This window comes from Macrobrachium nipponense, chromosome 43 (assembly GCF_015104395.2).
Source record: "Macrobrachium nipponense isolate FS-2020 chromosome 43, ASM1510439v2, whole genome shotgun sequence".
NCBI classification, from domain to species: Eukaryota; Metazoa; Arthropoda; class Malacostraca; order Decapoda; family Palaemonidae; genus Macrobrachium; species Macrobrachium nipponense.
This window is the reverse complement of record NC_061104.1, coordinates 5,811,934-5,828,385: the sequence shown is the minus strand read 5'-3', so window position 1 is coordinate 5,828,385 and position 16,452 is coordinate 5,811,934. Positions and strand designations below refer to the sequence as shown.

General features: G+C 38.2%; 2 protein-coding genes and 1 long non-coding RNA gene across 3 annotated transcripts in view; 2 read left to right on the top strand and 1 right to left on the bottom strand.

Moving 5' to 3' along the window:
• Window positions 1-4,422, bottom strand: part of LOC135214016 (PDZ domain-containing protein 8-like) — a 74,322-nt gene extending 69,900 nt beyond the window's left edge. Inside the window, exons 1-4 of the mRNA XM_064248128.1 lie at window positions 4,105-4,422; window positions 1,613-1,929; window positions 969-1,079; window positions 202-394 (exon numbers count right to left, since the gene is read on the bottom strand). Coding sequence (XP_064104198.1) covers window positions 202-394; window positions 969-1,079; window positions 1,613-1,843 — 535 coding nt within the window. The 5' untranslated portion in view covers window positions 1,844-1,929; window positions 4,105-4,422. The remainder of the gene's footprint in view (window positions 1-201; window positions 395-968; window positions 1,080-1,612; window positions 1,930-4,104) is intronic.
• A 4,278-nt stretch (window positions 4,423-8,700) lies between these two features.
• Window positions 8,701-11,949, top strand: LOC135213807 (uncharacterized). The gene is made up of 4 exons (XR_010314207.1): window positions 8,701-8,829; window positions 10,604-10,770; window positions 11,218-11,446; window positions 11,835-11,949. It is a non-coding gene; the product is annotated as an uncharacterized LOC135213807 (long non-coding RNA).
• Window positions 11,950-12,671: 722 nt separating this feature from the next.
• Window positions 12,672-16,452, top strand: LOC135213785 (uncharacterized). Its single transcript, XM_064247913.1, has 5 exons — window positions 12,672-13,217; window positions 13,416-13,615; window positions 14,419-14,781; window positions 15,081-15,258; window positions 16,315-16,452. Exons 1-4 carry the CDS (start codon window positions 13,001-13,003, stop codon window positions 15,135-15,137), a joined length of 837 nt encoding a protein of 278 aa, XP_064103983.1. The 5' UTR covers window positions 12,672-13,000; the 3' UTR covers window positions 15,138-15,258; window positions 16,315-16,452.

Below are 16,452 nucleotides of genomic sequence, written 5' to 3'. Positions count from 1 at the left end.
GTTAATCAGCGAAGAAAGGCATTTGTAAACCAATGATATTAGCGTTATTTTGAAGAATGCAGTGTAGTGTACATCCTACTGTTAAATCATTTATATTATGAGTCATTGAACATCAAATGTCATCATCCATGGCATTACCTCTGTTAATTTATTAGTACATACACTATTTCTACTTTTATGTATTTCCTTACTAGACCATACCTTTTATCTTGACCATGGCAGACTTAGAGAATCTGGAGGAAGCATCAACTGCTAACTGTATTCCACCATTGTATTCTAGTTCAACTAAGATATCTATCTGCTCCAAATTAGACGTATCAGGATTGAGGTTCACATGCTTTGCCGTAACAGCTCGGATCACAGGGAAATTAGTTCCTAAGTTCAAGTCTCGAATCTGGAAAGAAAAATTGCTTTTACAATGACATTTCATAAGAATAAGATTTGGCCCTGTAAAAAAAAAAGGGGGGGGGTTTATTCAATGGATAAATAATCCCACATACGTATAGCCTTAGGCATCTTATCAAAGTGGGTCAAAATGTACACACTATGCACAAAGAAGACCCTGCTAGTCTAAGGGATGAAAATTTCCCTTTATATCTCTTAAAGTTAATTCTGTTTAAAGCTTTGGTCTGTATACTGATATTTATTTCATTACGTATCTTGTCAGAGAGGGAGTCCCTTTCACTGTCTTGTTTGTCCAATATTCTTTATACCTGCCCTTCTCCAGATAAGATTCTTTCTCACCTTATTATCAACTAAATTAATACCTACTGCACTTTCCAGCTAACTACCTGTATGCCAGTAAGCTGCTTTAACATAAACTATATTGTATTCATTTACACTGTATAGTACAGCAAATTTTGCTGACGTCCCATGTAAGTAAGCCTAAGGGCAATATTGCTATTACAGAAACTGGTGCCAAGATTATGTCGAGGCATTCACGGCTATGATGAACAGCTGTTTCTTACCTGCATATTATGGATAAACTTTGATAGCGTCTTATGTCTCAAAAGTTCATTGAATTCCAAAGTTAACATATTTGTAAGCCATCGTATGATTCCCGCTTCATATCGCTTTTCCTAAGAGAAATGGAAAACAGAAACAGAATTAGCTAACAGAAAATAATGTTGGGAAGAAAACAACTTACTTGAATTATTAAAAAATGCATGATAAACTGGCTTCTTAAAAAAAATGTTCTTACATGTATTTTCCAGCTTGTGAAAGCAAATTCAATCATCAATTAATTATTATCATCATCAAAATAGTTTAACCAGACCACTGAACTATCAGCTCTCATAGGGTGACCCGAAAGATTTGAGAGAAATCAAGTACCAGGTCTAGGCCAGAGGCCAAGCACTGGGACCAAATAGGTCATTCAGGGTGGTGATGAATGAATGAAAATGAAACTAAAAACTATACAAAGGCATAATGCTTTTACACTGTAACACACTCACACAATAAATACATAAGCTTAAGATTTAGTAAATACCATACTAAAACTGGCTTTAGCCAAGATCTACAGCTCAGAAAAAGATATGCTTTACATGCCTCTAACATATCTTTACATACCTTTAATCTTCATCGATAACATAACAAACACTGTAGTACTCACTTGAAAAAAGAACTGAAGCACCAAGTTGAGTGCGAAGCAAGTCTCCCTTCTGTGAAGTCCTTGCTTCAGCTTATCTATCAGGACATTGGGTAAGCAGGTGCTGGTGACGGTTGGTCGTTCTTGCTCTGAGTTAGAGCTTTCTTGGGTTGTGATCCACCACCATGCTGAGAGCAACACAGCCACAGCTCCAGCCAGAAACATAAACAGATTCCATAACAGGACACCAAGCATTCTGACCCCTATTACTAGATACGGAAGTACTGCTTATAAAAAGAGAAGCTACCAACAATACTTGATTCAACCGGTTTCCACAATCACTGGAAGAAAAACAAAATTTTGTTTAGAAAATCTCAAAATCTCACAACCTGTAAAACAAAGAACTATTATTAATAACAATTCCTAATGCACTTGTTTTCTGTTTTACCCCACTCAAAATCCATGGTTCCCTGAATACTGTTGTCTACATATGACTGTTAGTTATATAGGTTGAGGAAAACAAAAATGAGGTGTTAGCACCAACACCAATGACCAAATACTGGTCAATATTGATCCAATAACTGTACAACAAAAGGAAGTACATAGAAACATATGGTTCCATGTGTAACTCTGTCATACAATTACCCTTTACATGTATGATGAATCCAAACTGATATCTAGCCTAAAAGCTTCTCACTACAACAAATCTTAAAATTTCATTTTACAGCCGTAAAGCTCAAGTGTAACTATGGTCTTGTCTTTTTGCTTGGTCCAACTTCCACAAGCAACTTTTGTCTAACCTGAACAAAGCTCTCAGAAACACAATAAGATACAGTCGAAACTTTGCAAATAAAATTTACATTTATTGTGGAAGCAGCTTTAAAAAACAATATTCAGATTTTTGTTAAAGTGATGGAGAACCCAAGGTTAGTCTAACATTATCTAAGCTACCGTATAGCATAAAACCTGACTATAGTAACCTTCAGTGAAACATAAACAAGATCCTAGTTGAAAGTTTGCAAATGAAAATGACATTTATTTTGAAAGCAGCTTTAAAATATATATTTAGACTTTTGGGAAAGTGATGGCAAACCCAGGTTGGCCTGAAGTTATGCTAACCAGGCTACCATATAGCATGACCTTAGCACAAACACATTTGCTTAAATTCTGCAAATAAAACTTATATATTTTGGGTATATATCTAAAAAAAACATTTATATTTTTGGAAAAGTGATGGAAAACCCAAGGTTGGCCTAAAGTTATCTAGGCTACTGAAACATATAGCCTGTCCAGGAACCTTAACCTAACCTGAACAAGACCTTCTAGGAAACAAACAACATCCTAGTTGAAAATGTACATTGTAAAATTGACATATATTTTGAAAGTAGCTTTAGAAAATTACACCTAGATTTACAGTAATGGCAAACCCAGGTTGGCCTAAGGTTATACTAACCATGCTACCATATAGCATGTAGTCTGACCAGTAACCTTAGACTAACCAGAACAAAAAGAGACATATTTTGGATGTAGCTTTGAAAACCAATATTTAAGCTTTTGAAAAAGTGATGGAGAGCTAAAGGTTGGTCTAAGGTTATCTAGGCTACAGCAAGCATAAGGCCTAATCAGAAACCTCAACCTAACCAGAATAAGACCTTATTTCAGAGAAACATAAATAAGATCCTAGTTGAAATTCTACATATAGAAAATATACATAATATAGATATAGTTGTAAATAGCTACATTTAAGCTTTCTAAAAAGTGATGGAGAACTTCGGTGAAACGTAAGATCCTAGCTGAAATTGAAAACAATATTCAGACATTCGGAAAAGCAATGGCGAACCCACTCTTGGTCTGAGGTTATCGACCTTAAGTTAGCCAAAACAAGACCTTCAAAGAACCATAAATAAAATCCTGGCTGAAATTCTAAAAATAAAATTTACATTATTTAGACGTAATTTTAAAAAACAACATTTACACTTTCGAAAAAGCGATGGGGAAGCCAAGGTTGGTCTAAGATTTACGAGGCTATCATAAGCATAAAGTCCAACCAGTGACCTTAACCTAACCATAACAAGGCTTTCAAAATAACTTAAATAAGATCCTAGTTGAAAGTTTACATATAAAAATGACAGAATTATAAACATAGCCACAAAAAGCAACATTTAGACTTTCTAAAAAGTGACGGAGAACCCAAGGTTGGTGTAAGGTAACCCAAGCTACCATAAGCATCAAGCGTAAACAGACCAAGACCTTCTGGGAAGAAGTTTCATTTGCTGAAATTCTGCAGATAAAATGCCATAGTTTGGGCATAAATATCTTTATAAAAAATAATATTTATACTTTCGAAAAAGCCACCGTAAGCCCAAATAGCCTGACCACCAACAACGGGAGAAAGAATGCAAAGTCCCGTTACACTTGAACTCCCACAATTGATGCTGTGGATTTCATCCCTTAATTATAAATGGAAAGTCGTACTTTCTATACGAGCACTTGAACGGCGACACAAGCGAAGTTACCTCATGACATTCACACAAGCACTAACGCACGTCACGTCAACATGATGACATTTTTGACAGCTGACTGTCACTCGTAAGCAGACGACACAGCGTACGCTATGGAAGATCAGAAGGGCAGCTATCGGAGTATTATCTTTTTTATTTTTTTATTTCAAAGTACTGCCATATTTTCCCTCCACTTATTTGCCACTGGAAATACATCTTCGTTAATTTATCGAACTGTAAAATACACAGAACGCTTCATAAATACACTTAATGACGTTATGCTTAGATAAATGTCGATTCCTTGCTAGGGTTTGCGTTCAACGAATCGCTGCCTTTGAGAGACCGAAAAAGAACGTCTTCTTCTTACCCCCTCGCTCGAAGGTTAATGTCAAAGTAGCAAATGATGCCTTTAATGTGTGTGTGTGTGTGAGTGGGCCTTACTTGTGCAATCAATAGTGCTCCAAAAACACAACAGAAGGCACGAGGGCGGTTTTGATAACGAATTTTATTCTCTCTCTCTCACACACACATTTAAACCTCCAAAAGATGAGCCTGCATGCTTGTGCTTGCTAGTGTTTGTTAGTATATAGGTCTAGGTGAACTCATTTTTAGCGATTTTTGACGGGGAAATCCATACCAGAGCTTCGAGTGCGTCTGAGCACCAATTATCTTTTAGTACTTAAGAATCTGATAAAAAAAATATCTTAATCTATTTTCCCTGTTAGTTTTGCAAAGGCTGTCAGGTCCACAGATGGTTTCAATCGACGTTTATAGTCTTATTCAAGGTGACCTGCACGGAACATCTCATGACAGCGCGCATTGCTGCAAACTTTCTCTGTAGCATACGCGATTGTGCAAATGAATGGGTGTATATATATATATATATATATATATATATATATATTATATATATATGATTAATTCACAAAATTGTATGACTCAGAGAATCTGTGACTGTGTACCGTCACGGGATTGTCCTATGCAGGTCGCACGTTGACACAAAACGCAAACCCGAACACACACATACACACACACACATACACACACACACACACACACACACATATATATTATATATATATATAAAATATATATATATATATATATATATATATATATATATATATATATAGATATATGAAAACGTCGACTAATGATACGATAATACCCCCAATTACAATAACAATTGTTATAATCATGCGTATTTCCGTGTGGCTACTATAGATCATAAGCTATCTAATGAAAGCGGGAAGTAAAATAAAAGTAACGCACCTGTAGTACATACATAAACAATGAAAACCAAAATAGTGAATGATTTGCTCATTTCCTGACAATTTTCATAAATCAATCCATTTACAATAATTCTAAACATTTCCAGTTTGACTTCATATAGACTTAGGCCTACCTTCTAGGGACGGGCATTAAATTTCACCTATTTACAATACTAATTTAGTTGATTTTTTACAATAATTTAAATATTTCCAATTTGACTTCATAGACCTAGGCCTACCTTTTAGGGGCGGCCTTTAAAATGTTGTAATAACCAATACACTATTCTAATGCTCATTTTATCATATCATTTAACAGTGAGAACCTTGCCTATCTGGAAATGATGAATGTATAGCTTGTGGATGGTATACTACACATTTTCGGAATATCACAAGAATTTTTCAACTGAAAAATTAACGCTGACATACTAGACTCGTTTAGCATACAGAGCTTTTTGGCAGGTGAGGTAATGATAAAATAAAACAGGTGGCTGGTCAACTTATTTTCTATCGTATCATAACATTAATTGTTTTGGAGGCTGAGAAAACAAAATGTAGCGGTGATGGCTGGTTAAGAGCAAGCCAGGTTCTGAGTCTATAGAACCAACCAAGGTCCTTTAAATATACTCCGAGTATATTTAAAGGGCCTTGGAACCAACTACTTTACCAGTCTCTCCTCCCACCCATTTTGCCAAGATAGGAAAAGGTAAATCGATGTAACACTCCGAGAGCCAGCCACATAAGGTCAAATTACGTTAAAAGAGTATGAAGTTTCATTATAAATATGAGTAAGACTCAAAGTTGTAAGAGCTTTTCAAAATGATAGTACCATCTGGTATCTTCTGACTCCATCTGGTGTCTAACGGATAAACTGAGCCAGGACCTTCACACAGTCTTTTACAATGTTTCTTTATGAGCCTTTTCCAAATATTTATTTGGAATTACACATGCCTTCGCAAATGAGAAATATTCATTGGACACTAGTGCTGACATAGATTCCCTTTGCCTCGTAAATAAACAAATGCCTGTGCCCATGATAATACTTAGAAAACATGAGATCACTAGCTTTTAAGTAAAATATAACTAGATTATTTTGTTCTAAATTACAACACGACGACGAATTCAGAAGAACACAATAATAGCGAATGAGTACGAAATTAATTAGACTGTAAATCGTTTACTTCCCGAAAAACAGACTATATAGTTACTATTATTATTAGTTTCCTAAGATAGTTATATCAATTGTTAAAACGCCTTGCATCTTTATGGAGACTATATATGAAAAAGTAGTCCTATTAAAAATGTATGAGCATTTATCAAGTTACCACAAACAACAGAAAGAATTAAAAAGTAAAATAACTGTTTTTATGCATTTCAATATACAATAACTTCTCCAATGGCTGGCAATTTGGAATAATTCTTTCCGAACACGATAGTTTTTGTTACACTTCACTAAAATTCACAACTCCTTAAAATCTAGACAACTTAGAATAATTTTGTGAGCATAATCTTAAAGATAATTCAAATCATGACACAGGTTTAGACTGGTAAATGATTTGTGCGCCTTCAGACAATTTAAAGGCTAAAAGTTTCGACCAGTTACTTGAGTTACACGGTACCAGTCGTCTCACTGATTACGTCCAGGTTCTTTGAAAGATTTCGAGCTATATTTCGTCATTGTAAATTCACATAATGCATCCAAAAATGAGGTTTTTATTTCTTTTTTATAAGGGTATATTCAAGAGAGAGGCGTGTCCATTTCCAATTCAAGAAGAAGAAGAAGAAGTGTTAGCTATCAAGGGACAAATTACAGAGTAAACAAAATCACCAATAAATAAATTGGAAATAAAGTCTCTTGAGAAAATGTAGTAGTAACACTTATATAATTTCGGGCGGGAGTTGGGCGAGGAAATCATGCGGATCTCATGGATAAACTATTCACTTGCTAATTTAAACAAATACATCAATAAAAGTGGCACTGCTTACAGGTAAAAAACAAAGAAACAGGTTGATTCCCTCCGACCAACCAGTCTATACCATTTGTCAATATTATCGGCAGCCGTCACTTCCCGTTCATCAAATGTGCTGGGTCGCTCTACCGTTGAGTGAAAGGCGAAGATACAAAATCTCTGATATACATTTTTCTTAAAGGGTAGCCGCCAATCAACGGAGGTCTGTATAACCAATGAAAGTTCGCCAGACAAGCCAAGTGTTGTCGTGGATGTAAACTCTTTCTCCTCTCTTTCAGAATAATATATTAAAATGAAACGAGTGGTTCGAGATGCTGCCTTTTCTTTATTCCTACTTTTTTCACGTCTGGTCGCCGCAAAAACAAGGCACGTTAATAGCTAACATAATCCAGTTATGAGGATACCTGTCTTACAGATATACTTAGCAAAATTATTAGGCCCGATTAATTCCATAAGAGAATCCAAAGATAAAATATTGCTTGGAGGGATTCAGTCTCGTATTCCTAGGCCTAAACGCATAACAGGCCTGGTGATATATAACTGGATGAACCTATAGGCCGATGATATGACCAGAGGAAAGAATATTCTGGCCTTGGAGAAAAAAAAATGGCTATTTCCCCTTTAAATAAATTAGCCTCTGATGGCATAAGCTGTTAATTGTACTGATGGTGAGTCGACTGATAAGGGTTATAGTAAAAGAATGAAAAAAAGTTACACGATCCAATGCAGCACTGTCAGCTACAAAGGGAGACATCATAGTAACTAAGTTACAAGATGAGGTCCGTGGATAATAAGCCTAGAACGTCAAAAATATATCAAAATATCAAATGTGACAAAATATTTTTTGAATTATTAAAAATCATGGCCAAATTTTTCTTACTCTTCCATTTCCAGCTTTGACCTAACCTGGGCTAGATAAGGACCTTAGATCGAAGCCTGCTGCTACTCCTAGTATACTAGTGTGATTCAGTAGACTGCACTTTCAAGCCAAGATGTGATGCGTGTGTTTATATAATTGCAGAAGCTGAAATAGAAGGAAAGCAAGTATTATCAGACACTGTAGGTATATATAAGCCTATTCCTGAGAGAGAGAGAGAGAGAGAGAGAGAGAGAGAGAGAGAGAGACTTTATATTCACAAAATCCATTCAATGTTAGTATATGAGTTGGCAGCATATTCAATTTGACATTTGCAACGGCACCGCTCCTGCCAATCAGTCAACCTCCATGCAAGCGTTGTCGGCACAAGGCTTCTTTCCAGTCGATTTCATTGGCTGGAATAACAGAGACCGCTGGAAAAAAGGACCAATGGGCGGGGCCACTTCAATACGGATTTCCTAGACCTATAGTACAACCTTTTCCAGGAGGGTCTAGGCTCCAGTTCACTTCAGAAGTGCTGCCTTTGCAACGGTGCCTCCTGAGGACCTCAGTCTTTGTTGCTGAGCTCTTGAGCAAACATCTACAATCGACCGTCGCTCGGTTGAGCAACTGACTGATTTTCCAGGTAAGAAGGAAAAAAGGTCTTTAGACCTGTGCGGTCTCCGTCTTTCTTTAAGGAAAATGTTCAGTGTATGGCTTTAGCTGTTATTACAGGTTTGCTCTTAAAAAGGAGGATCACTTTTATTTGTGCCTTGGTAATTCAATCTACTGAAGTGTTTAGTTTTTCCAAAGACATATCATTCATTATTAATATGAATATTTGTTAAATCTGAATAATAATAATAATAATAATAATAATAATAATAATAATAATAATAATAATAATAATAATAATAATACTTTCACTTTCTTCGTCAGCTGGAATTTCAAGTCAGTGGCCCCTGTGGTGGTCTTGTTCCTTATGAATTGCGTTCATCTTCTGTATAATAATAATAATAATAATAATAATAATAATAATAATAATAATAATAATAATAATAATAATAATGCATTTCTTATCACCCAAAATCAAACCGAAACCGAGTAGGCCTATGGCCGCTTGCTGAATCATAAACATTCATTCACATTTCTCTATTATTATTATTATTATTATTATTATTATTATTATTATTATTATTATTATTATTATTATACAGAAGATGAACCCTATTTATATGGAACAAGCCCACAGGATCCACTGACTTGAAATTCAAGCTTCCAAAGAATACGAAAAAATAAATAAATAAATTCATTTCGACACCAGATGTTCAAACTCGTCATTCTGATCTCCATGATGAACGTTCGGGTCGGCAGTACTCTGTACGCGAACCGGGAGGAGCCAATTGGTGGCGTTGCAATCGAACAACAGCAGCAACAACTGGCCATTCTGGAAATCGCTCTGCAAGTTTCTAGCGGATGTCACCTTCGTCGTGGTGACTCAAACCACTGGCTACTCCGGGATGCCGTTCGTTCTTAGGTATAGGATATTAGTTTTGAAGTGTAAAGTTTTAAGTAAATAGCTTGGCGTGTACTTGTGTATAATTTAAGTGCGTACGTAGAAATAGCGTCAGTCATTCATGTTATAATTATTTCCCTTCTTTTCCCGTTTCTGCTTACTAGGCCTAGGGGTATTGTGACATTATTTTCGGTAATATCGTAATCTACAATGTAGAATTGTAAGTCAATACGCTTGGCGTTTACTTGTGTATGAGTGTGCTTTCGCGTACGAATGGCATTACTAGTTCAAGTTATAACCATTCCTTGTCTGTCTACCCGTTCTTGCAGGCATCTTCAAAGTTCTGACAGCTTGGTCAGTATACCTAGATTTACAGAAATTAGCAGTTGGCTTTCTGAAAATCTAAATATGTCATTAACTACATGTTCCTTCCTTCTGTGAGGAGCTGCACTCCCCCTTGTCACTATAATCATTATCATTGTTATTCAGATGAACCCTATTCATATGGAACAAGCCCACCACAGGGGCAACCGACTTGAAATTCCTGCTTCAAAAGAATATGGTTTTCATTCGAAATTAGTAAAAGAAGGTAATTGGAAACGCTGAAATAAGATATCAGTAATTAGGACAAATACATTATCAAATTTATATATAAATTTAAGGTCCCACAGAGTAAACTAAACGAGCATTGATCATCCCCAGTGCTTCGAGTACTTCCGTGAAGACTTTCCCAGTGGAATTCAATGGGACAATTTGCTTAAATCTTGCCTAATTCCCCCCCCCCCTTTTTTTTTTCCTACGGATGCAATCTGGATCTAACCCAGTTGTTCTTCGGCCCAGTTCCAGCTACTGATATTAACTTTTCTTTTGCTGAAAACGTCTATACTTTTCCTCTGAATTCCAGAGGATGCTTCCATTCTTCACAACCACTGGTTGCTGTGGATGTCGACGTGATAACCCACAGGCAGTTATTAAGCGAAGAGTTTACCAAAGATTGTGGGGTAGCGTTACCATCACGTGTCGTGTGATGTAGATTGATTTTACTGGCAATGACACCAACAACATTATCAAGTAAGTGCACACCATCTGTACATGAGGAAAACCTCCGAAGTGCTAATATTAAACATGACGGAAGCTCAATGAGGCGCAGTTTTTAGTATAGTCCCTCGGGGAGCAAGGTATTACACACACCCATTTCTGTATTGCGATGTCGACAAATTATATTAATAAACGGCATCTTTAATCCCCAAGGGGTTAGTGCAGTACTAAACACGGCGTCCCATTGAGCTTCCATCATGTTTAGTGGTGTTCAAGGCCAACAGAATTAAAATTCTGTTGGCCTTGGTGGTACTAGCACCTCAGCGGTGACGCTTAGATCACAAGCCAAAGTAGCACCTGAAAGTGGTGCACTGTACAGGGATGAAAAATGGAAGACCTATAGAAAGCACTAGAGATAGATGGTACGGAAGAGACATTGGACAGAAATGAGCACTCCTTTCTCTCTTTAATCCTATACAGATTTCTGGACGCTGTCAGACTCTGGAGATGGCCCGAAACGAGACTCCTGATCATCGGCCCAAGAGGTGATGTGAGGTCCTTGCTCGACAATGATGCCTTCAAAAACTCCTTTATGTCCTGTTCGTAGGACTTCAGGAGAATTCCACTCATCCTTCCTCAACTGCTAATCTCTCCGATTCCTCGAAGCGCAGCATCTGGGAATACTTGAATGCTAGTCCAAAGAGTAGAGGTGAGTTTTAGTTTTCGGAAAAGAAAACTGTCCTCAGATCTTAAAAACTACTGAGGCTAGAGGGCTGCAAATTGATACGTTGATCATCCAGCCTCCAATCATCAAACACACCAAATTGCAGCCCTCTAGCCCTAGTAGGTTTCATTTGCTTTAGGGTTAAATTTAGCCATAATCGTGCGTCTGACAACAATATGGGCCGGGCCACCACAAACCTTGTCGAGTCTCAGTTGTAATGGGCAAGCCCTGAGGTTTATTGAAGCAGAGAGGGCTGGGATTCCACCTTCCTGAGTAATGGACAACAGTATGAAATGACCCTTTAGAAACGGTTTCAGCAGGAAATTAAGTGAGAAATAAAACATTTCCCAGAGGTATTATCTATTCTTTCCAGGATATTCCTTCTTCAGTCGTTGCTTGTACTGCAACAGAGGCAAACCAGAAATCAGACCCATTCCGCCCCTGGTCACATGGATCAAGAGTACCTCAGCTGTACCTGCCATTATCTGGTAACTACATTTCCACTTGATTGACAATAAACATTAAAATATAAAGTACTTGACGTAGGGTTGATGTTACACCACTCCACAAATGCATAGTTCAAATCTCAGTCGTTCGAATCTTGGTCAAAGTAGATGCACAATCATATACCTATATAATTCTCTTTGGGTGCAAGTTGTTGCAAAGGGCAAAGGTAAAGTGAATCCGATGTTGTGGGGTATTTGAGGCTTAATAATTGAAAAAATAAAAATCTTGTGTTTTGTGTGTGTGTAGTATATATATATATATATCTATATATATATATATATATATCATATATATATATATTGTTACATCAGTCTAACACTAAATTTACACGTTGCATACTCGTACGAATGAATGTAACTTATTCGGTGCATTTGAACCTCTTTTCGTCCTTACTCCAGAACATCTGGATAACTTCCACGGTGTTCAAATGAAGGTGATAACCATCGCCTACTTTCCGTATTCCAACTACAAACTGGATTCAGATGAGCCAGGGACAACGGTGACCCTCCTGGACTCCCTTGACAAAAGGACTTTCCAGGAATTTTCTTCTCGGGCCAATTTCAGGTGGGTTGTCTGGTCATTTCTCAGAACCATCTTTTCTGAACCGTTTCTATGAAGGTTCATAAAAGATTGTAGACTGAATCTATCATCTCTTCGAATTATGAGGGGGTGGGGTTTGTCCTGTCTTTACCAGACCTAGCCTTGAACTGACAGGGAGTCAACATCAGGACTACAGAACAGTGAGGGGTAGTCAAATAGGGCAGATACTGAGCAAAGATTCTTGCAGTTCTGTAACTTGACTTCTTACAGCACTTGATGCATCACTAATAACTGCACTCAACACTTGGCCCCCACTGAACTTAGGACATCTAAAAGCAAGGCTCTGACCATTAACTACTGCCTCTGGTCTCTGATAATCTCTAGTATACTATGGCTGACAATATCTGGCCATTCCAGTTCTCTGCAAACCTCTTTTTCTCATAATCACATAACATTTCAACCATCAGCTATGTGGTGCGTGTACCCAAAGACATGATACCCGGCGTGGTCGATTCCAACGGCACTTGGAACGGTGCCAGTGGGGTCATCCAGCGACAAGAAGCCGACTTTTCGACCGCAACTTCTATCTTTCTGGAAAGACTTATAATGTCTGACTACAAGCGAGCTTACCCGGCAGATCAGTTCATCATTGTCTCTCTGAAGCCTCAATTGCTACCCCAGTACCTCATTATAATACGTCCTTACAAGGGTAGGTAACATGTGATGGACTTCTGCACTTACTGGATTTTGAGAGTAGAAAATTTGAGTAGGGTCAGGAACCTCATACCATGTGCACTTATGACCAGTAGATTAACTCTTCCTAATGCCCCATGTGCTAATGGGGTAAGGAAAGGAGCAAGGGCTTGACCATTTATGATTTACACAAGTATACAATGCTTTTTTCCAGTTTCTGTCTGGATTACCATCCTGGTGGCCATCATTGCTTGGGGGTTATCTCTCTGGGTCATACAGATGGCACGTTCCTACTACGCTAAACAAGACCCAATGTCGCTGACCACGGCCGTCTTCTTCAGCTTCGCGGTCATTTTAGAAGACCCGCCTTCCAGGCCTCCTAGCAATTTCCTTGGACAGGTTAGGTTTGCTTCTAGATTTCTCAAATAGAAATATAGATTTTTCAAAAAGATGAATTCTACCATATGGAACAAGTCCCCCAGATGGGCCATTGACTTGAAATTCAAGCCTTCAAAGGCTACTATGGTATTCATTAGAGAGAAGTAACAGAAGGTAATGGGAAATACAGAGAGAATTAAGAGATCGCTGTTAAAAATGTAAACATAAATTAACAAAATAAAAAAATATAAAAAATGCAACTTTGCTTGAACTTCTGTTCTCAAAATTCAAAATCTCTCTCCTCTTTTCCAAGCTATCCTGAGATTAAACTTTTCCTCATTCACTGCCTAGACCAGAAACTAGCTATGTGACAGAGTTACCTACCCAGACCAAAACCCAGCTCTCTAGACCAAAATCAAGCTCTGTGAAGAAGTTACCTACCCAGACCAAAATCAAGCTCTATGAATGACTTAACTCCCCAAAACCAAAATCAAGCCCTGTGAAGGAGTTACCTACCTAGACCCAAATCAAGCTCTTTTACAGTTACCTATCTAGATAAAAATCAAACTCTGTCAAGGAGTTACCAACCCAGACCAAAATCAAGTCCTGTGAAGGAGTTACCTATCTAAACCAAAATCAAGCTCTGTGAAAGAGTTACCTACCTAGACCAAAATGAAGCTCTGTCGAGGAGTTACCTACCTAGACCAAAATCAAGCTCTTTGAGTTACCTATCTAGACACCAAAACCAAGCTCTGAAACTGTAACCTACCTAGACCAAAATCAAAGACTGTGACAGTTACCTATCTAGACCAGAATCAAACTCAGACTGGTGATGATAGATTAAGCCAGCCTTATGCTGGCATGGGCTCTTGCTCTTCAGCAGTCAAACTCTGAGTTACCGATGTTGCCTATCCCTTACCAAGCTATTCCTCTTAAACCCCTTTAATCTAGAACATCATCCTCAGATGCTCGTGGGATGGTGGTTGGCTGTTTGCTTCCTACTCTCTACAGGCTACAGATCTTCCCTCGTCGCCCACCTGACAGCACAAGGGAAGACGAAGCCGATTGACAATTACTATGACCTCGTGGCCAAACCGAAGTGGCGATGGGGCTGCGACGAGGTCGTGCTTTACGGCGTTGCTGACTCTTATTTCAGGCAAAGCACGACCCCCGTCATCAAGCAGGTTGCAAAGAGAGTTGAGGTAAGTTGCATTGTTAGTTGAAATGAAAGCAAAACATGAAAATCGTGAGTATTTCTGTGGTTTTGTGGATATCAGACGAACACCAGTGAGTTGACAATGAAATCTAGCTACACTGAGCTATTGCCATATAAGCTTTCTAATAAACTGAATATTTTAAACTGCAAAGAACACTGGTTCTTTTGGGACGAGTGTGGGTTTGAATTCGTGTAATATATTTTGCAATCTAAACTTGAGTTATTTATGTCATCATGTAATTCGATAACAGATTCACAGTTTCGTGCATTTCTGTATTGTCTCAGTCCGTGAGCGTGAACGCTGGCCTCAAGAAAGTTCTAGAGGTTGGTACGCGTTGTTGACGAGTAGGAATCGAATCCAGACGGAGATGGAGCCTAATTACGCGAACGCTTACGGACAGACACCTTTCTACCTCAGCAGACAAGGATACGCTCTAACACCAGCTCTTGGGTGGATGTTCCGGTGAGTGGTACTATACTATCTTTCAGTTGCAATTTATTCTGTTGCCATTATTAGCTGGCAAGAGAAGGGATAGACGTAGAGGTGGATGGAACACGAAGGAGAGGAAGACTTAAGACCAAGCGGAGAGATTGCATTAGAGATGATATGAGGGAGAAGGGCGTACGGGAGGAAATGACACAGGACAGAGGTAGATGGAAGAGACTCGTTAAAAACGGCGACCCCGAATAGGGATAAAGCTGGGAACAAGAAGAAGAAGAAGAAGAAAATTAGCTGTGGTGAACCGTAAGCTAGTACTATATCGATGTATGAATGACACCGTACATTTGAATTTATTGCTCGAGGATATGGAGATTTCTTCATAGTAATTTAAGTACAAAAGTAAGACAGAGAAGAAAGAGAATACGAACGGAATGAAAGGTGTTACAGCAATTAAGAACCTTATACGTAACGCCTACAATGCACCGCGTATGGTGCACTGACTGCATTACCTACACCCCCACGGGGACAGAAGGTGTATATGTGTTGACGTGCCCATTGCCAACAAGTGTTCTAGGATGAATCTGTGTTGCAAAGACCCTAGCTGACTGCAACTCCAACGAATAACTAACTATACCTCCTTATAAGGTTTTAGGCCTCTCTCTCTCTCTCTCTCTCTCTCTCTCTCTCTCTCTCTCTCTCTCTCTCTCTCTCTCTCTCTCTCGTTTTGTGAAATTTTTTTTATACAATTACCTTAATACGAAGCTACATATATAGAGTATAAATACACATGTCTTTTCTCTCGCTCTCTCGTTTCCTCTCTCTGTTGTATAGAGAAGTTTTTATATAGTTACATACATACAATATTACATATATAGTGGAAATACTTTTCTCTCTCTCTCTCTCTCTCTCTCTTATAGAGAAGTTTTTATATAGTTACCTATATACAATATTACAGTAGAAATACCGCCCCCCCCCTCTCTCTCTCTCTCTCTCTCTCTCTCTCTCTCTCTCTCTCTCTCTCTCTCTCTCTCTTTCATCTGTTCTGAATTCGCTACATATATATATATAACATTTCAGAAAAGGGGCGCCATTTCTCCCTCGGTTCGCCCAGCTGACGGATAGACTCATCGAAGGTGGAATTATAGACTTCTGGCTCCAAGACGTCATGGCCTCGAACGCCAGAAGGGCGAAGAAAGACCGGAACAAACAAGACAA